Consider the following 21,729-nt stretch of genomic DNA (forward strand, 5'->3'; position numbering starts at 1 on the left):
CGAGCTGCACAAGGCGGTTATTAGCTTGATTGACAGTGACCACGAACTCCCGGCCGCGCTTACGTCTGGAGCTATGTCCAGGCACGTGGGCCCGGTCCTGCTTGTCCCGGGCTCCCAGCTGGCCCTTGGGGACATGGCTGTGCTCCAGAAACTCGAGATGACCAGGGCCCTCTGTCCGACCACCTTGGCTCGGGCGGTTTACCGCACAGGATGCCGACCTCGGCCCTCGGGCAGCTCCCGGGAAACCGCAGCGAGCGGGGCCGCTGGGGCGGCGCTCTGGGTGTCCCAGCGAGCTTAACCGCCTTCTTCTTAAGGTTCTGCTTCTGACGTTACGTCTCTGTTTTTGTAGGCTCTGTGTGTTTCTCTTTCTCCTTACGAAGCAGCCGTGTGTGCATGTGCACGCGAGCATGCAGTGACACAGGGACCACGAGGGGTTGGGGCATGTTGATTCTGAGGTGTTCGTGCGCACCTCACGTGTGTGTGCAGATGCTGAGGTGAGTCTCGAGCCCATTTGTTGCAGCTCAGAGCAGACGTTTGGGCGGGAAGCAGCCGGTGGGGGTTCCTGGCACATCGATGGTAGTTAGGGCCCTAGAACTGGTTTTCTCAAGGGTGCTCCGAGGACCAGCATCTCCCCACTGAGCAAAGAGGAGCCCCGCCAGTGACGCAGAGGGTACAAGCAACGAAGGGGAATGAGCAGCCGGCGTGGCAGGAAGAGAGCCCCAGGATGCGCCCCCGGAGTGAAGGGACAAGAACTTTGTAAACGGAGGGAGGGACCTGGTGGTGAGGTGGTAAACACGTGACTCCTGGAGGCCACTCCCGGCAAAGGGGCGGGGTGATGCAGGCAGGAGGGAGTGTGGGAGGCTGGGACGCACGCCTCCAGGACCGGTGGACCTGAGCACACAGGCAAGGCGGCAGCGGGCGCGGGGACTTGGGCCTAAAGGTGAGCCGTGAAAGACAGAAGCGACCGCAGCGAGGGCAGGAGCGGGGCGGGGAGGCGGCTCGCCGTGGAGGCTGCATGTGCTGCTGGGAAGGACAGCAGGCGCTCAGGCTTCCCGAGGACGTGGGCGTGGGCGGGAAGGGTCCCGGCCCTCGGGTCGATGTGACGACAGATGCGTGCAGACGGAGACGCAGGGGGAGGGGAGCGGGGGCAGCTGCGCCCCGGATCCTGCGTTCCGCTGTGAGTCATGGGGTGAGATCACATCCTGGCGGGGGCGGGGGGTGCTGCGTGTGAACATGTAGTGTCTGTAGCTCTAACTGAGTGCTCCTGTCAGGCTCCCACTGTGGGAATGGAAATTTCCTCCGCGTGGTTAATGTGAATTGAGAAAGTTGCACCGTTCTCTCTGAAGTCAGCTTTCCCGACGTGTCCAGCTGGTGCACGTTAAGCCCATGCAGACTCAAGGCGGCAGCGTCTCCGTTGCTGATACTCCCTTTGGCCTGCCGCTCCTCTCACTCTCATCTGGTCTCGGCTCGGTCTTCATCCGTTCCTGGTTGATCCTTCGACAAACGTGCACGGAGCCTCCACACCACAGGTGTCCTGCTGCATTTTGAATCCTTGGAAGGCGCAGGTCCTGTAGCCCTTAACTTTCCACTGCTGAAACCTCTCAGATCAGCCCAGGAACTGCCGGTCGTATGAACAGCCGCGCACGGGTGTTGCAACACCGTGAAAGCCGAGGGAGAGAAGCCTTCATGGATGGAAGGCGTGGGAGGGTGGCCAGGCCCTACGCTGGCATCAGGGAGTGTGGAGTGAAAATGACCATCGACCCGGTCAGTGGGCGGCCCTGCTAATAAAGGGAGAGGCTTCAGGGGTGCAGTGGGCTGAGAAGGCCAACTTTGACCCGTGAAGAAAGGGGGGCAAGCACAGGAGAGTAGACGTGCTTTTGCCTAATCTGTCACGCAGTGAACCGCTAAGGCAAGTCTTGCATGCAACGAGTAAGCATGGGATCCTCTGAATATGCCGTAGAATTCTAACTAAAACATCTGAAAAGTTTAGCCTATGGTTACATTTAATTTTAACATAAATAATGTGCTTAAAAACTTATTAACATCACAGAACATGTAGAACTTCGTCTCCCTGGTAATTTATAGGTCGCACATTAATGAACTCTCTCAGTTTCCATTACACCTGTTTCTATGAATTTAACACCGATTTTATTATACTTCTCTAGCTTGCCTTCCAAGGTTTGAAAGGTTTAATATTCCAGATATCACCCCAACTAGACCCTTTCATTTCTTTTGGAATTAAAGGAAAGTTAAACACCCGGCGAACTGTCTGGCTGAATCATTCGAGGCAGCAGGGAACTTGCTCTGAAATTCAGGGCAATGGCTGCGAGCATTTTGCCGGGTCTCCTCAGACCGACACAGCGCAATTAGTCGGGAAATGTCACTGCAGACAGAAGATAAATGAGCGACATGATACTTGGCTTTGCAATGTGTCTGCTCAGGGAATGTCTTTGACTCAATGATTGTGTCCAACGAGCTAAGATGCCAGTCGATTTCAATGAAAACAAAGCACTCAACAAGCTGTTACTACAAAAAACAAAGACACCAACACGATGATGAAACTGTGGGTCCCAGATCCTGCCAGCAAAGTCATTTAGGGGGGCCAGGCGGACACATAACCGAGCGCCCCAGAGTCTCGCTGTGGAAGGCGGCATGCTGGTGTTGAGTGTCGCCCCTCTACTTCTGTTAGTTGATTCCATGAAAAAAATAACTCCCAGTTCCTAAAGTTTCTTTTTAAGACTTCATTTTTTAGAGTAGTTAAAAGTTTATAACAGAACCGCACAGGAGGTACAGCGATTCGCCGGCTACCTCTGGCCCCGGCGCCCCCACCTTTGTTACAACCCACGCACCTATGTGGACACGTCATCATCACACAAAGTCCACAGCTGACGCCGGGCTCACCCTGGTGTTGCGCGCTCTGCAGGTTCGGGCAAACGTGTGATGATGCGTGTCCGCCGTGGCGGTATCATGCAGGGCGGTGCCCTCGGTGCTCTGCAGAGGCTCTGTGGGCGGCTTTAATCGATGCCGGCGGGCCCCTTGGCTGCCTGGGATGAGCGGGTGACTGGAGGGAGAGGTAATGAGTGAACGGTTGACCACCCAGAGTGAGATGAAGCTCGCAGCGGATCCTAAGGTTCCCAGCCAGAAAGCGGACCATTTCCAAGTGCTAGTTAGGTCCCTCCGCCGGGTCTCAGCCACCTCTTTGTTGTGCCCTCCAGCCAGGGGCCCCGGCGGGTCCCAGAGCCTCAGGCAGGATGCCGAGGCTGCTGTGCCCAGCTCAGGGAATCTTAAGTAGTGTTCCTTAATCCCCTACTATTTCTTCCATAGAAAATTGCTAGGCTAAAATCTGCCAAGGAGGATGACGGCTAAGCCAATCCTGTGTTAGAGAGCGACCAGTCTGACTCTCCCTGACCGCTGAGCATGCATCACGCCCCAGGGGTGCGTCTCCTTCCGCACGGCCTCGTCCCCGCTCTCCCGGGAACGCTGTGAGGAGCGCTTTAGGGCGAAGTGCTGGAGGAACGTGAGACTCCCTCTCGTGAGCCTGGTGGAGACCCTGTTCGGCTCAGGGTGTGAAGTTGCGACTTCAGCCAGAAACCTACTCTCTTTTTTCTCGCACTAAAAATCGCAGTTCTCAGTTCATGGTGCAATGATACCGTAATTCCACGCATGACCCCTCCCTCCCCGGTCTCAGAGCCGCATGCGGCGCTTCAATCTGTGGAAACGGGGTGGCGCTATTGCATTCTGGTGCCACGGCCGTGTACAGGTCAGCGGAATCATCTTCTAGAACATTCAAAGTGCCAGAAAGTTCCGGTTCCATGCTTGCATAATATTATAAGAGTTCCCAACTTGCCCATACAGGCCTGTGTTTGCCTTATAAATATACTAGAGATTTCTAGTTGTCTAAAAGCTTATAAAAATGTGTGAGCGATATTAAAGTGGAATTGCCAAGCTGCTTTATTTCTCCTTGGAATACACATAATTGTACAGCTTTGATTGTTGTAACAATCCTATCTTTAATTACAGTACCTGAAAATCTGTTTCTCATATATTCATAGGTATTAATGTATCATAATTGTTATAAATCTCTTCTGATAATCTGACATTCCATTTGATTAATCATGATTTTGTTTTCACATGAACTTACAAATCATTTAGAAAAATAATTGAAATTCATGGGTTGCTTACATGTGAGGATTCTGGTTTTCTGCTTATTAAATTGGTTTTGAAAGTAAAATAGTATCAAACATGGGGCTGTTTTCCCTACAGCTTCCAGATCCAAACACCTATAAAACCTATTTATCCTATAAAATTGTGTATGGCTCTTTTTACAACCCATGGTTTTTTTTTTCAAGTGCTTTAAAATTTTTTTTTTCCTTCAACGGCAAAATGAGAAAAAGACACTATACAGCCCCTAAGTGCTCCATAGCTCTCTAGTTTTACTGTTTAAGTCTCAGTGTCCCCTACCAAATGCTTAGTAGGTGGACAGAAAGGTATCTTTATGGATAGGCATTCGCACCTTAAAAACCAAAGCATCTCTGTGTCTCACTGTCTCCTTATGACGCACCCATTCTTACTCGGACTTGGTGTCCAAGGTGATAATTCTTATCGCCTGTGTCTGTCAACATCCGAGCATGAACTTGGGTGAGGAAACGTAGCAGGAAAGACACCGTGGAACAAATGGTTCCGAGAATTTGCGAGAGAAATAGGATGAAGACCTGAGCTCTTTAGCATGCGCCCTTGTTCCTGCGGTGGCCACCCGCCACCCCCCCACCCCCGCCCCACCGTCCCCGCGGCCCCTGCTGTGAGCTCCCCGCCGGCACGGGAGCCCGTGGGGAGTTCTGCGGAGGGAGGTCAAGAGCAGGATGAAGGCCACAGAACCCTGGGCCACCTTTAGCCCCTGAGTCCTGGCTGCGTGCGAGGCTGCGGGAGAAAGCCTGCGACCGCCGTCCCCCTTGGGAGTGAGGGCACGTGGGCAGGCAACCCGGCAGCCACACACCCTGACCCTGGGCCACCCCGCGGGCTCCGGCAGACACAGCCCGGGCCGCCATGCGAGTTTGCATAATTCTGTGCCTTTTCTGTTAAATGCCCGGCACGAACAGGACTAGCCTGCCACCCTAACGCACGAATAAGGGATGCGAAGCCAGATGGGGGGCCCGTGCATCTTCCTGGTAGGACACGCTCTAGTTCACTGGCGTGAGCGGCGGTCATAGGTTGCAGGACTTGGCTCCAGTTGTCCGCCTGGAGCTCTGCGGTGCAGTCGGCACGCCTGTCCTGCGCTGCCGGCCTGTCCTGTGAACTCCCACAATCTCTGCTCCCCCGGCCCCTCTGCAGAGGCAGCCGCACGGCTAATGGGTTTATCACCCCTCGTGGCTTGGCTTTGATTGGCTTTGATCGGGTTTAAATTCCCCTTATGAAACAGTGACTGCTTTATTCCAAGCAGTCAAGCAAAACGCCAAGGATACGTTAGGGGCAAGAAGACAGGTGTCTGCAAAGCCTCCTCTTTACATTTAGGAAGCCACGATCTTATTGAAATGCTGCAGCGTTGCCTGAACACCTTCCCCATTCTGTAAATCGCAGTGTCCAATAAACAGCGGAAATTATTGGGGAAATTGTTTCCAGAAAATAACATCAGGGCCAACTGATGGAATTATTTTCTTTTAGATTGATCTGTCGCTAAGAATGTCGCCCAAGAGATTAAATGGGCTTCGTGTGACATGCGCCCGTGCCCTCCACACCAGGCTGCATCCTGTCTGTTGTCACCCGAAATGGCTGGCGACAGGGAGGGCTCAGGCGTCACCCACAGCCGCTGCAGAAACGCCCGGTGTGGACCGTGTCAGTGAGTGATGAGACGCACTTTGCTGCTGTTTGTGAGCTTGGTGACAGAAACGCGTGGATCTCCGTCCCCAGTGCGATTCCATATTAAACCCAACGCCGTGGAATGGTTTCGGGGACGGACCTCAGGACGTCGTCTGCAGCCACCAGGCTGCAAGCCCCGTGCCGCAGTCAGTCAGCGGAGCCGGTGCCAGGCACGGGAGAGGCCATCGGGGACCCGGCCAGCCCCCGATGGCTTGCCACGACTCCCAGAGCGTCTCTAAGGGCTGCTGTGGTTTCAGTGGGCTCACCTGAGGCGCCCGCACTGATCGCCTGGCTTTGCCTGTGGCGCTTCTGGGCGAGAAAGGGGCCAGGCTGACGCGGCGAGTCCCAGTGCGCGCGCACAGGGACCGGAAGGGCGTGGTGGCCACCAGCTTCCAACATTTGGTTTGTGCCTGGGCTTCTTTATCCGGACGGTACCATTTTAGAGCAGAGTGAACCTCGTAACTCAGGGGTGAGGGAAAAGGGTTTAAATGGTCCAAAGAATGCCTTCCGGAAAAGTGGCGGGGGTATGGGAGCGCCAGAGGCCTGTTTGCGGTGGGAAAAAGGGGCTTAGTGTCCACTCATCTTTTGGTAAAAAATAAAGATTTCTCAGTTTTCCGATATTTAAAATTTTGATAAATATAAACCCTCAACATATTCAAGAACCATGTGAGCAGTCATTTTCCGTGTTTGCTGTTAAACGTATCTCCACATATGGCCACATCAAAAGCTCCGGCTTCTGGGACGAGTGTGCGGACGGCTCAGGGTAACCCTTCAACAGTTTCAAGAGAATTCAATGTTGTGCATATACTTTATCAGTTTACCTTATTATGCTCATTTCTTTGTATTTCAACTCATCTCATGACACTGTGCGACCAAAAATATTAACCCTATCACCATCTATATTTTATTGAACTACCAACTGTCCGCCAGCATAATTGCGTTTGGGTAGCTGAGCATAATCCACTGCCAATTTGCATGGCTCATTTCGTAAAGTATGTTTGCATCAAGCATGGAATGAAATCAGTAAATAACATAAAACGATTATTTTAAGACGCGTTAAGTCCATTATAAGTTTTCTGAAGTCCCCTCTCTATGGTGGGTGATTCAAATTTGTGCTACACGCTATTTTATAACAATGAACACATTAAGTCATAGAAAAGCTGATGCTTAGCTCTTTAAAAAGTCAAGCAGATAGATGGCACCCTTGATTTTCTTCACGTTAGCAAGTATATCATCATTTCTGGTTACACACATCCCCCCAAAAAGCAGTGAAAATATTTCATTTCTCTGATAATCAGGCTTAAGGAGTCTTTTAACATTTGGAGGAGAGTAGGAGTGACCCTTTGTTATAAAGATGTCAATCGTGCAAATATTCTGGGGTCTGCACGTCTACAGACCCCCAAACAGTGCCCCGAAGCAGAGGCCAGGCCGAGCTGTGTCCCTGGATGAGCATCCTCAGTGGCTCCACGCCGCCCCCGGCACTGCAGGCACCAGCCCACGCATGGCTCTCGGCCAGCGCTCCATGCGGGGCATCATCACGCATATGGCAGTCAGGAGAAACATGTTCCCCGAGACTCTTGTCCTGAAATTACACTGCCCCGGGGTTTCCAAGGTCCTGGGCCAAGGAAGGGGCGCCGCCGGGAGAGAAGCAGCCCCCACCGCACTGGAGCTGCAGGCGGAGGGAGGAAGGGGGGCGAGGCACGCGATGGGGCGGATTCGGGGCTGTGCGGGACCTTCCACCTGTCGCTCACGGAGGGAGCGGTGCGGAGGGCGTGCACGCCCGGCGGTGTCTGTGCAGCAGGTGGAGGCAGGGCGGTGACCAGAAGGGCCACAGGCAAAGGCGGGTTAGGTGAGGCACGTTGAAGCGAGGTGCAAAGGGAAGATGCCGTTCACATGTTGTGTCTGTTTCATGTTTCTCCCCCGGCCCCTCTCTTACTACAAAATGACCTCGGGCAGCCCGTGTTGGCCTGTTACACCCCAGTAGAGAAGAGCTAATGAGAGAGAGATGCCCATGCAAATGCCAGCCTGCGGAAGCGTAAGGTACGGCCTGCCCGTGTATGTCAAAGTGAGAAAGAGAGCGGAGTCTTTCATTCTATAGGGCAGGCTGGCCGCCTCCCGCTGCAGTGAGATTGAACAATAATTAGTGCACACATACACGCGTGTGTGTATGTGTGTGTCTCTGTGTATGTATCTGTGCATGTAGCATCCATCTGTTACTCACCGTCTGCCCACCTCTCTCTCTCCACCTATCTGTCCATTCCTCTCTCTGCCATCTACCCGGAACCCGGTGGGGAGAGGTTCCTCGGAGGAAAGTGAGGGAGAGGAGGTTGGCAGGGACAGGGCACCGATAGCACAGTTTCCATGAGATGGATCCCGTGTCCTGAAAGAGAAGGGGGAGCCATCCTTGAGGATATCCGGAGTTCCCGGCAGGCACGCAGTGAGCGCAAAGGCCCTGGTGTGTCCCAGCGCTGGCAAGGAGCCTGCGAGGCCAGAGCGGGGCGCGTGAGCGGCAGGGCCCAGGAGGAGGCGGGAGGGGGCCAGCGAGGCCGTGCGGGCGCTGGCAGAGCACCTCGGGGTTCTGGCTTCACCCTCCGTGAGACGAGTATTCATCAGGCAGGTTCGTTCAAAGATGCGACCTAACCTGTGTTTCCAGTGATGCCTCACGGTGCTCTGCTGGGAACGCCGTTGTGTGTGGGCAGCAGGGGGGGCGTCCGGCTGCTGTGCGCACGGAGGCAGGCACCTGAACCCCGGTCTCAGTGTGGCCTGTCCTCTGGGAGGCTCAGGGACAAAGGTGCGGGGCATCCTCAGTGCGTGGCCTCCCACCTGGACCCCTGCCAGCTTTATGTGTCTTTCGTTTGCTTAACGTCTTCTGATGTTTAATGAAAATTTTATTTTTGACATCCTTTGCAATGCTTTATGTAAATCGTCCAACATCCGATTTGGACTTCAGTTCTGTGCGGATCGATGCATATTGGTTTCCAGGCCGAGCCTGCATCGCCGCCTTGCACTGACAAATGCTGCACACAGACCCTCTCAGCACAATTTCAGCCGGGTTGGCAGAAATCGAGACGGTCCTCCTTGGACCCATAGCGCAGGTCAGGCTGACTTTTTCTCCCCAATAATCCCCAGCTATGTGTCCCATAGTTCAAAACAGACGGTGAGAATCCCAGCTGGATTCAGAACTGAAGGTTAACTGAGCGAAACCAGAAAACGACGGCATCCCGGCCGCTCGGGACGGGGAGGAGGGATTGGCGCTGGCCCGTGTTCGTGGCGTCCTCTGCTCGGTCAGCCTGCGCCACGTCCCGTGAGGTTGTAGCAGGGCACACGCCCGGCGCCGTGGGCAGCGGGCGGCAGCACCTTCTCCCACGAGGTCTCACTCGGCTCCCTGGGGAGAGGATAGACATGCCTCCCTGGCACAGCCGTGCTGTGGACCCTCAGGCGCCACCCCCGCCCCCGTGGCTGAAACGCAGAGGCCGTGGGAGGCTGACAGAGGGCACCCGCGAGAATTTATGCAGAGGGCGACATTTCAGCCACGCACTGACGGGCCAGAGACAGAGAAAAATAAGGCTGTGGGGTCAGGCGAGGCCAGGGGGTGGGAGGTCTTCGGTAGCATTCTAAGGAGGGTAAATTTATTCTCAAGGTCTCCAAGGAGACGGACAGTGAATATTTTTAGACGAGAAGAGGCATGACTCAATCTGTACTTCAGGGAAAACAGCCAAAATGCTAGAGTTAAAGAAGGTTTGGGTAGAGCAGTTCCTGCATAGGAAAAATATTCAGAGATAATTGGTGCGGGTCTAGTCCGGGCGCCGGCTCTTGCTGGCTGTGCGGCCACTCCCTCACCACCGCAGACCCGCCATTTATGGTGTAAAATTAAAATAAGTGGTGTATGGGACAAATGTAATGATTAACTGTGGCAACGCATATAACGGGGCTGATACTTGGAAAATGTTTATTCTGGGTTAGCTGCTGTTTCCCATTCTCATCATCATTATCATCTGTTATTGAAACTGAACGATCAATTAAGATTCTACTACTCCCATCCAGCGAATAAATAAGAAGACCAAAATCTAATAAAACCGCCCAAAAATATGACTAGCGGACTTATTTTGTCTGCACTAAAATAAGTGAACCGATTCCCATTCCACGCCCCCCTTTCCCAGGAGAAACCAGACGCTCAGACGCTGCACCCCTTGGGGACAAGCTGCAAGGTGCTCACAGCCCCCCGGTGTGTCCTGTGCACCCCACGCCACCCGAGCCAGCGCCCGCGGGCGGGGTTCCTGCTCACCCCCTGGCAACGGTGAGGGGGTTCCGCCCGGCCATTGGGGGGCGATTGCTGTGGTCCTAGAAGATCCTTTTGAGACTAAAAAATAGTGAGATATAACTGGACTTGCCTTTTCTGGAATAAGCTACCCAAGGTGTAATGGTGGAAAGAATACAGAAATGCGTTAACAATTCAGGACGGCCTCGGTGGGGGTGGGCAAGGCAGGTACGGCCGTCACAGGGAAGGGAAGCCACGATGTTATGGAACATAGATCGTAAGGGCCGGGGATAATCAGTCCGTAGCAGCAGGGAAAAAAAAAATCAAGACCATTTCCCTGCCAGGTCTTTCAGCGGCTGGCGGGAGCCCCTGGACGCCTCCCAGTGTTTCCTGGGTGCCCGGGAAAAGAGGAGACGCTCAGATCCGTGACGTTTCCCGGGGCCTCCCACGGAGGGGCGCACGCTGGCAGCGCACGCCTGGCCTCGGCGCCTCTGCAGAGCGGAGCCACGGGGCGTGGGCAGAGCCACGGCGATGGGGCGGAGAAGTGAGCCCTGGGCCCCGAGGCCCGGGAGGGGCGCCTGGACCCGAGCCGAGTGCAGGCTGCGGTGGACCCGCTGAGGACCTTTGAGAGCCTGCCGCCCAGGGCTTACGCCTGGTCAAGGGCAGCTGGCGATACGCAGACAAGGAGTCCAGCGGCGCGTCCCTTCTGACCCATAACCTTTACTTCCCAGAACTGGTCCTGAGGAAATGAATCCGCTGGTTCAAAATTTACTCACCACAACGTGGGTTATTATAACATTTATCAAGATCTCAGAAACAACAGCAAAGAGCTCCCCTGGGTGCCTCTTAAATCAGCGAGGGCACAAATCAGCAATGCACTCAAGATGGCAGCACCCGAAATTCCCCAGTCATACGTGTGCCCGTTGAAGGAGTAATAATGCTTTCTTAGAAAAAAGTAGGCTTTTAAACCGTATGCAAATAGGCACGCCACTTCTCATCTACCTAGACATATCTCTACAGGGAAACATTTAGAATATCAGACATTGTCATCATCATTATTATTGCTTTGCTTATCTACTATTTCCTAATGAATTGTGGGAAAAAGTTAGTTCAGATGTCACTTTGGGCTGGGTCTTTCTGATGTTCTTTTGTGCTAGAGAATGTTTTTAAATATAATATTTAGTGTATATTTTTATCTGGTTTGGTACAGGTTTATTTTAACAATCTTTCAACTGCTCTCAAAAGCATTATTATGAAAGACTATTGTGTGACTGTGGTTTATCTGGTCACTGACTCACGGGGAAGAGCCACAGGGAGGACCGGTTAGAACCATGGCCTCCACGCGGTTCAGTCTCACTAGCCTCTCTGTGGATATTAAAGTCCACTAGAAGATGGCCAGAAGAAACATATACATAGTCACTGCTCCGAAACCAGTTCAAATCTGTAATCCTCAATCAGGAGAAGTCACGTCATCGGTTACTTCCCTCCGCTCTGCTCACCCACCTGGACGCCAGCCAGCCTCCATCGCTGGCAACTAAGCCGCTCCATTCTCCGGGCGCGTTGGGAGCAGGTGCCAGGGGCCCCGGCCTCTCCTGTCCTTACCCCGCCCGTCCACACGTGACAGGTTCCGGAAAAGCAGGGAGGACTGGCCAGGCTCTCCTTGGCTAAAGAAAAGGCCATACGTGCATCTGTCCATGTAAACGCGATATGTGTGTCTGTACGTATCCACGGGACGCGCTGCCAGGTGTCAGATGAGGCAGTCCTGGGGACACCATGTCCAGCACGGTGCCTGTAGTCATCAGCTCCGTATCCTATACACGGAATTGGCTGAGAGAGTAGATTTTAAATGTTCGCATCCCGCACACACACAGGAGACCGAGTGAGGGGCGTGTTCTTCAGCGCGACCGGCAGACCCTGCCGGGAGCGAACCGTGAGCGCCATGCCACGGGAAACGGAAGTGTATGGGATGCGTTCACGTTGGTAAAAGGATGAAAAGAGTGAACATGTGCTTCCAAATAGGCTGGGTTTTTTTTTTCATCCTTTTCTTTGCTGTTTTTCCCGGGGGCATATGTGTCGGACTTTTAGAATACATTTCTAGAGACATTTGTATATAACCATGTAACTACTGTTGTGTACATACACCCATGCACGTGTGTGTGTATGTGTGTATTTGTGTGCACACACATGCACACACAAAACTCTCCTCTGCTTTTCCCCTTCTTCCCAGGGAAAAACTACCTTTCCTTCCATGTTCCTTTCTTCAGCATCCATAACAAGGCTTAGCATAGCAATGTCAAATTCCACATACGTTCACAAGACAGCGGATTCCGCCAGCAATGTGACTAACAACCAGCTAGAAACGTGACGTTTCAGTAGTGCTTTGTGTGATCGGAGCAGCCTGTTTAACTTTGACGAAGCAGAGGCAAGGGAGATGCTGCCCAGTGCCATGTTGGTGGCATGTCCACAGCAGCACAGGGAAAACAACACGCTTCTCGGTGACTGTCCCCGCGCTGAGGAGCGGCCGTAGGGCTGTTCCTTAGACCCCTCGGGGAGGCTGGGCGACGCAGCCCGTGTTGGAGGCATTAATGCCCTCTGGCTTCTTCGTCGCTGTAGCTAAAGCGGTTTAACTCCGGGGAGCACCCCTGACCGATGACAACATTCTAAAGACATGAGAAGCCTGGCTCGATGTCCGTGCAAGGAGAGCTGGGACGTGGCTCTCTCAGGGACACCGCGCTCCCAAGTGCGTTTTAGAAACGTTCCCCCATATGTCGGCTGCGTTCTTCCCGCTACGTGAGTGAAATGAATGTGCTGTGCTGTTTCCCAACAAGGTGCTCACCCCCGAAATTACATATCAGGAGAGGGGGGCTGAGCAGAGGAAAGTGCAGAAAGGAGTCGGAATGTGGCAGAGACAGAAGCCCGGCATTTATGGGAGAGCTATTTGGGGAAAGTGGAACGGACTGGCCTGTTCTATTTCGGCTCGGAGAAGGTCACCTCCACATGGAGGGTCAGTGTCTCACGAGTCCTACAACCATTTTACCAGTTGGCAGATGCCGGGCCTTGCTGCGCCCTTGACAGGAAGTGAGTTCGCTGGGGGATTCCCTGACGCCCTTGGCGCAGGGAGAGGAAGGCAGGAGCCGCCAGCCCCCGCAGGCCTCCCCGCGGGGACCGCCGGCCGCCCCCGTCCACCCCACGGGCTTCCTGGCCTAGTCTGAGCAGCCCCAGGAACGACCGGCTCTCGCGTCCGCAGGCAGACGCTCCCCCGCCCCTCGTCCGCCCGGAGCGCTGCTTTCTCCTCACCGTCCCCTTCCTTGGGAGTCCAAATAGCTTGGACCCCCCGGTTTCTCCAGGGCCTCGCGCTCTGTATCCAAATGCCCAGGATTGAAACGCCACTGTGCTGGGGGCGCACAGATGCAGCTTTGCCGGCCCCCGAGTCCCTGCTTCTCTGTGAGCCACTCTGCTGTGGGCCTGCCCGGCCTCCGCTGCCGCCCCAGGACACGCCGCCCGTTCACGCAGCTTTCTAGAAAAGCACACGCAGCGCGCTTCACCGCGACGCAGCTGGGGCCGTGCAGGGCTCCTGGGGCCCTCCCTCCCACGACGGGGGCGGTCACCCGCCCGTAATCACAGGCACAGATTCGACGGCCCGGGTCCTCTCAGAGTGTTAACGAGCACAGGTTGGTGGCCTGTCCTATGTCCTCACCTCTGGACTCTTTCAGAATGGAAAGTAGGGTTTACGTGTTACAAGGTTGCATCCTTTCCCGTTGTTGCCTCAGCAGATGAACACAGACCCGACATCACAATCCGGCACACACTTACTGTCCTACGGCTCCACTGGTTGTAAATCTTCCAGGCTTGGGTGCGGTAAGACCAGCAAGTCGGCAGGGCTGGCTCTGCAGAGGTCCCAGCAAGAACCCCTTCTGTGGCCTTTTCCAGCCTCAGGAGGCCCCTGCGTTCGCAAGCTCACAGCCCTTCCTCCGTGGGCAGGGTCAGCAGCCTCGGGAGAGCTCCCCCGACATGGGCCGCGTGGCTCCTTCTCTAGGTTCCCTCAGGTCCCTCCACCTCCCTTCCGCCTCCGTCTTCTACTTTTAAAGATCTTCTTGTTTGCATTGGTCTATCTGATAAGCCGGGATAATCTCTCCATGTCAAGATCTGTGACTTCCTCCCACCTGCCAAGTGGCCGGGACCTAGTGAGGCGATACTGTCCCAGGTTCTGGGGTCAGGACGTATACTCTGGCAGGAGGCATGTCCCCAGGGCTTCCATTAACTCTCCACATCTGAGTCTTACCCGAGACGTCCATGTGCTCGGTTAACGCACAGGGCCACCCTCGGATTTGTAGTCAGTCGGCTGTCTTCCAGGGAGTCGGCGATGAAGGACCGGCCGCCAGTCCTGGCGGTGCGCTTCGCGAGCCTGCAGTTAGGAAAGCCCGCTTTACACACCGCCATCTACGTATCCTTCGCGCGCGGCTTCGCACATCACCCCGCTCACGCCACAGCGGGACAGCCACCTGGCCCGCGAGCCGAGATGGCTTTTACCCTGGTGAGCAGTCGAGGAAAAAAATCAGAAACGAGTAATATGATGTAACCCAGAAAGTTAAAAAATACAAATTTCAGTGTAGATAAGTAAAGCCTCATCGAAAGCCAGCCACCACGGCCCCGGGGCTGCCTGTGCACAGCGTGGGCGGGGGCGGGGCGGCCGGGCAGCCTGTGGCGGAAGAGCCTGGACTGCTTCTCCCAGGCCCTTCGCAGCTGAAGCTGTGACATGGGCTTCACGGAGAAAAATGTAGGAAAGGAAATGCAGGCAAGCTGCCTAGACCAGGCTGCTGAATCCAGAGCTTACTCCTCTCTTGGGCATGGCCAGTATTAGGCGAAGATGTGCGTGACCCATTTCTAACAGACTTTGTAACAGAATCTGACGAGGAAGAAGAGGGGGCAGGGTGCTTCCCAACCAAACGCGGGAACGGTGGAGTGATGCTCGGGGCCGGTCCGCGCACGTGCGCATCGCAGCAAGCACGCAGCTCCGGGAGCCCGCTCCCTCCTGCAGACGGCTGCGTCCAACACAGGCACGGGCGCCGTGGCGATGACTTACAGCCAAGGTCTGGCTTTGCGCTTCCTATGCTTGCTGCTTTCCTCAACCTGAGAGTCCAACAGGAGCTCCTGACATCAGAAAGCTCGGTGACACGTTCCGTGTGACGCTGTTCCTCAAGTGGTGGCGGGGAAGGGAAATGCGCCTGCCAGCTACCAGGATGCAGCGGAGCCTGGGCCTGGAACGCCCCCCATCCGGCCTCGCCCACGCGGGCCCCCAGGGCTCAGCTGCAGGCCAGTGGCTCAGAGGCTTAGCAGTCGTTTACACTCACAAACATCATGTTGAAAATAAGTCTGTGAGCAGAGATGCCACTTAATCACAAGACGCATAGCCACCTGTAACGTTAGAAATGTGCTTTAGGGACATTTACACGCACATCTGTGAAACGGTTGTGCTTCGATGCCTCCATGCGCTTTCAAGCCCAGGTTGCACGGGGACAACAGAGGTTCAGAGAGACCAGGACCCGGCCATGCCCTGACTCCGCCCGCGCAAGGACAGCGGGGACGCGGCACCCCAGCCCCGTGACGCCCACGCCGCCGGCTGGTGGGGCAGGCATCGCAGTGCCTCTCCCGCCGGGCGCTGTGCTCCCTGAGGAGACGTCGGCTCCTCGGCACTGACCCGCTTCCACTGGTAGGAAGGAAATTGCTGGATTTTACGTTCTGCCGACGAGACTACACCTCGTGAAGTGGACTGATCTTTCTTCAAACAGCTTGACCAGAGGTCTAGCGTGTCTGACGTCGGAAAGATTTAACTGTGTTTAAGACACTCCTTTACTCAAACACAGTTTTACCCCATTTCAAATCTCTTCCCCGGCCACGTGGCCCAGTTCGTTGGAGCGCCGTCCCGTACAGCCAAAGGTCGCGGGTTCGATTCTCAGTCAGGGCACATACCTAGGTCGGGGGTTTGGTATCTGGTTGGGGTGCATCCCATCCATGTTTCTCTCTCACAAAGATCGATCTCTCTCTCTCTCTCTCTCTCAAATCAACAAACATATCCTCGAGTGAGTGTTAAACTTTTTACAATCTCTACCAGTTTTCATAACCAATCTCGTAAACACATCCCGGCAGCGGGAGGGTCCCTGTCGTGAACTGCGGGGTGGAGGAGGCACCGGGCAGCGACGTGCTCTGTGTCGAGCATGGACACTGTGTCCTTGCGTCCCCCCTCCCGTGAAACAGTGTTGCCGAGGATCCACATGGTGAAGGGCAGCACTTCACCGTTTGCCAGATTCTTCACCTTTAAAACTCATTATGCTTGAGGTTCTGGTAGAAAGACGTAAGAAATGAAAAGACTGTTTTCTCATTTATGTATCACTAATGCAGGAGAATCAAACTGTCAGATATTTGTGAAGGCCTTCACTCCACCAGGGATAAACAGAACACGTGCATGTGGGGGGGGGTGAGCTTCCTCAAACCGCTCTAAGGGTTAAATGCAGCTAAGAGATGGCTCTGTTTGAAGCGTTTCAGACTAAGGGCTACGTGGTCGATTTTAAAAGCAGGTTTGGCGCAGGACATTTGCTCTCCTGGTTCACGAGTGGGATCTGTTCTCCGTTCCCTTTTCCAGGCTGACCGGCACGAACCTTCCCTCTCCTGTTATCAGCAGCAAGAATTGGTTACGGCTCCATTTCACGTCGGACAGTAACCATCGGCGCAAAGGATTCAATGCTCAGTTTCAAGGTAAGAACCCTCCGTCTTCTAAGAAAAAGAAAACAAGAAAGAGCAGAAGGCCCTCTGGTCCTTCCCAATTATGGAATGTCAGGATTCTCTTGCTAAAACTGGGATGAGAGATACAACCTTGAAAATACCTCCTCTCTCTTTATGGACAGTTAACATTAGAAATTCTATAGTTAAAAGCTGGCCGCTTATTAATACAACTTTATTATTGTGATGTATGTAGTAGAGTTTTCTCACTTTGCTGGAATTACTGCTAAGTTTTAATCAGTAAGTATCAATTAGCATTAATTTTAATTCCTCTACCCTCGGTTATTTTTTACCCATACCCTAAGAACGGCCTGGCATGCAGGTTGCATGGAAATGCGTGAGTAGGTCATCATATCACTTTTTGTTCTAAAACATATTCATACCACATAAATCGAGTCACCTGATTTAATGATTTACATATAAAAGAACCTCAAAACAGAAATCCTAATAGAGAGTCTGTACTTAGTCGTATGCAGGGTTGGTTCTGGAACTTTCTGCATCTAGTTTCTCGTACTTATACCTGCATAGTGTTGTATCATTCCCTCCACGTTTCTGATCATCAATAACCCTTGTCAATACCATGAAACGAATCCCATCTATTAAGGGGTCCATTGAAAACAGCTCCACTTTCATTTGCACATAAAAATAGTATGACTGTGTTAAAAAGCAGGATAGTTTCCCAAGCAAACGTCTCTTGTGTCCCCAAAACATGACCTGAGAATGTCAGTTAAGGCCATGTTCTCTGGCATGCGCTGCATGCGGCCAGGACCCCAAATGAGAAAATTATATGCAGCCGACGCTCTACAAACTAGAAGGTGGGAAGGACGATTTGTAAACAATGTCCGTGAAAGGCAGGGTGCAAACAGAAGTCGTGCTGGCCGCCTGGGGAGATTTCCGGAGCGTTCCAACACACGGGCCTGAATCGCAGATCAGTGGTTAGGACGCCAGCGGACCGACCGTACAATCAGGCAGGTGCATCTGGAAAGTGGTTCCTGAGCCACTGATTGATCGCCCCCAAAGGTCCTGGTGGTTTGATTGGCGCTCGACCACAGAAGAATGTCTAGGTGTCCCCCTCGGGCCTGACCAGAGCCATCGGCCTCTGCACAGGTGACTGCAAGAAAGGCACAAACTACAGTGTCGCATCTGGAGGTGCTAGAAGTTGCTAGGTTTCAGAAGCCTGCTGGTTGACGGAGCATTGCAAGAGCTTAACCGTGCCAGCCATTGATTTTAAAAAGAATATTTATGTGTGTGTGTGTGTGTAAAATTAAAGTGGTGAGTAGAAAAATTTGTACATAAATCCAAATAAATCAAAAGGTGCAAAAGCACAACGCACTGTTGCTGTGGCTCCGCAGCAGCAGATTAGGAGGCCCCAGGCTTGCTCTGCAGTTCTGCTCAAGGCCACAGGCCGCCCGCCACGTCGTTCTGTTAGCACAGCGGCCTCGTGGCACGGGAGGCATCGAGCTTAAGACCGCGTCTTAGCAGACTGAACACAGAAGGCGGGGCTCGCCACTGTAACCCTTCATCCAGGAAACCAGCCACAAGGGGAGCAGCGGGGTGTGGACAGAAGCATCCCCACGAAGCCCTCCCGAGACGCTTCCGAGGCGGCGGGCATTGCAGGCAGGAAGGCGCCCCCGACCGCTGTGGCTCGCGGGGCGGGCCTCCCGCCGGGGAAGGGGCTGCACACCCGCCCGGCTGCACGGAGCGCACGCCTGAGGGCGGCAGGGGGGCGGGCACAGCGAGAGCCCCCTGGCCTGCAACTCCAGGGCCACCTGGGGAGACCCCCGCCTCTCGGAGGCCCTGCCCGCCTCCCATGACCGGGGTTCTGCAAGACGCAGCCCTGACTTTGCAGCGCGGGGGCCTCTGGTGTTTGTTCCGGGGCAGCCGGTGGGGGCCGCGCTCCCACCCTTCAGGGAGAGCTCACCGATCCCCGCTCTTCCCACCCCCACCGAACGCCCGGGCGCCCCAGCTGGTCCGGCACTTTATGTCAACCGAGCAAAGTGAGGGGAAAGAAGACACTGTTGTTATTACCCACACAACTGCAACAAAGAAAAGCCTAGACGATGAACATCCTAGAAAACCAACAAGAACAGCAGGAGTGATAATGGCGGAGACTTACATAGTATTTCCCAAAGGCTGTTTCAATATCTCTGCAAAAATTCTGTCAAAGAACCTGAACCTCGGGTTGTTTGGTAGAGAAGGGAAACCTTTTGTTTTTTTTTTAAATACACATTTCTATGTTTCCTGGCATTTTATCACCACTGTAGTCCCATTTATCATTGGTGGTTACTCTTCAGAATATAAAAATTCCATCCATGTTGCTTGGAGAAAATGTGGTTGCAGATTATGTGAGATTGGACGAAAACTCTTCGGCGGCCCCCGGCGCCTCCCCCCAGGAACCGCCTCCGCCGGGAGCACTGCGGCCGCGCCGAGGTCTGCGCCTTCTCAAAACAGAGACCGCAGCCTTTTTAACTCGGTGCTCCTCTTGGTCAAATAAACAGCCACCACCTTAAGATATCTTTCTTCTCTCTCTTGATGTTTTCGGCTTTTATCTCCACACTGTTTATTCCCTGAGTCTTGCACTTTGTTCTTGGGCTTTTATCTCTCCCATCGCCCAGACAAATTTCGCCACGAGGAGCCCCGAGGTTCCTTGACGGGAACACGGGCTCCACGTGGCTGCTCCTAAAACGCGTCCCCTGTGAAGACAGCGCTGTGCACAGAAGCAGCAGCAGCTGCTCGGGGCCCCTTGGTGCCCTGGCAATGTCTGCGCACACACTGAGCCCTCGTGGAACTGCAGATTCATGGGGGGCCCTTATTTTTTTTTAAATCGGCTGAAAATGGAGCCCATTCTTTCCATGTTGCCCCCATCGTTAATTAAGATTAAACCAATCACCTTGTTAATGCCATTTGTCACCTGGACATTTTCGATGTCAACAAGATGGCTTTTTTGAACCGAATCAGCCTTGACCCGTGGAAGCCTCTTCGCTATTAAGTGGCCGTCCGCGTGCCGAGCCCCACTTTTACATATGCCCCCCCCGGCTATTTATAAAAGCACCATTTTCATATTGATTTCTGTAACTGATAAATCACTTTGGAAGCATATGTAGTAAATTTCCCATTAATGGGGAGAACGCTCTGTCTCATAAATCAAGGGAAAACCTGACCATGGATTTAAATCTGTGTTGACACAAATAATCAGCCTTCTTTCTCGGTGATGGTTCTATACAACTATTGATCTTCCCTTTTATTTCAAATGAAGACCTTTGTGGAAAACGAAGACTTCCATGCTTTTAGAAATGTATTTTGGAAAATCCAGGGCTTCGCCTTTTCAGATGAACTCCAATCGGGTGGAGCCTGTGCGCACCCCGCTGCCTGGCGCTCACCTGTCTGCAGCCGGCAGTGCAGCGGCCCGAGCGCCGCCTTGGAGGTGATGGGGGGCCTGCATCCCGGGGCCAAGAGGCAGGTGTCCCGCCCTCCCTTTGGAGCAGCAGCTCAGCAGAAAGGCGCGGGCAACAGCCGCGGACCTAGAAGGCGCCCAATTAATCTGTGGAAGGACTGAAGGAAATCTGCAGAGGCTCCCCAAAGTCCCCAGGCACAGGCACGCAGAGCCCCCGGGAACCCTGTAGGGTCAGGGTGCTCTGGCGCACTCCCGGGCCACCGACGCCCTCCGCTGTCCACCCAGGGGACCCTCAGGTAGGGCTGGACAGGTGACGTTCTCGTCAATCCAAATGAATTAGCAAAACCCAATCTTACGGCCTCTCAGTAAGTCTTTCAGCCTCGAAGCCTCTCCAAGAAAAATGGTTATTAGTAAACATACATCCACTCAAATCCAAAGCGCACAGCACTGTCCCTGAACACATCCTGGAAATTCTCCAAGAAGCAAAGAGCCGCACGGGACGCCCGCGCCTGTGCTGCTCACAGTTCGGAGGAGGCGGCAGCCCCGGGCATCCCAGCAGCTGCCCCGCGGCCTCGGCATTTTCCTGAGGACCTTGCGATTAGCTGGTACCCTCTGCGCCCCGCGCGCCTTGCTGCCTCGCTCTGCAGAGGGAGGACGACCCCACCTGCCCCGGGGAGCTGCGGGGGGCGGGCACAGGGAAGGGAGGTGCGTGGCACTTGGCAGGCGCGCCCTCGTCACCCACCGTGACCCCGCCTCGGGCCCGGCCCGGGAGCCTCCTAACCCACATTCACGAACACGCCACGTCCATGCTCATGACACACTCAACAAAACCAGGAAAGGACAAGCTCGGCCCGCACACAGCGACACACATGACTCTCGTGGGCTCGTGCGAACGGAACTCGGGGGTCTGCCAAACTCAGCATGTACAGGGGTGTTGGCAGCTGAAGGAGCGGACGGTGTGCATCTGGCGGGGGGTCTGCATTTCAGTTCAAAAGATGTTTTAAAAAATAGAACAATTCACTCCCCACCCCCACCCCCAATGACAAGTGTTTGAAACAAATTTTCTTGCCCCTGGGACCAGGCTGAAGCACCCAGAGGCCCCTGCGCGGTGTCAGGCGCTGCCAAGGGTCCGACTCGGCTGGGGGCCACACGAGCCAGGCAGCCGCCCGCCCGCCCGTGCGGGGCAGGGCCCACGTGGAACTATTACAGCCCCGTTGCCCCCCCGCGACGGGTCAGCTGCTCCCCTGCTCCCAACCGCAGCACCTTCCTTCGAGCAGCGCTGATTTAGTGTTGTACGAGCGACGCTGGGCGCCAAGAGCCGCGCGGGAAGGCAGCTGGGCGTCCTTGGCCGCTCCGGCCGTTTTCCCAGCCGCTCTGCTCTGTGCCCGTGGGGCCTGCAGACCCCGCGAGGCGCGGGCGGCAATGGGCAGAGGCTGCACGTGGGGAC

General features: G+C 54.4%; 1 protein-coding gene across 1 annotated transcript in view; it reads left to right on the forward strand.

The window, feature by feature from the left end:
• Positions 1 to 21,729, forward strand: part of CSMD1 (CUB and Sushi multiple domains 1) — a 720,682-nt gene that overhangs the window by 400,793 nt on the left and 298,160 nt on the right. The window contains exon 6 of the mRNA XM_054565852.1: positions 16,752 to 16,864. Coding sequence (XP_054421827.1) covers positions 16,752 to 16,864 — 113 coding nt within the window. The remainder of the gene's footprint in view (positions 1 to 16,751; positions 16,865 to 21,729) is intronic.

Source organism: Pteronotus mesoamericanus, unplaced genomic scaffold (genome assembly GCF_021234165.1).
Source record: "Pteronotus mesoamericanus isolate MK-2021 breed Mesoamerican mustached bat unplaced genomic scaffold, CSHL_Meso_final contig_169, whole genome shotgun sequence".
NCBI classification, from domain to species: Eukaryota; Metazoa; Chordata; class Mammalia; order Chiroptera; family Mormoopidae; genus Pteronotus; species Pteronotus mesoamericanus.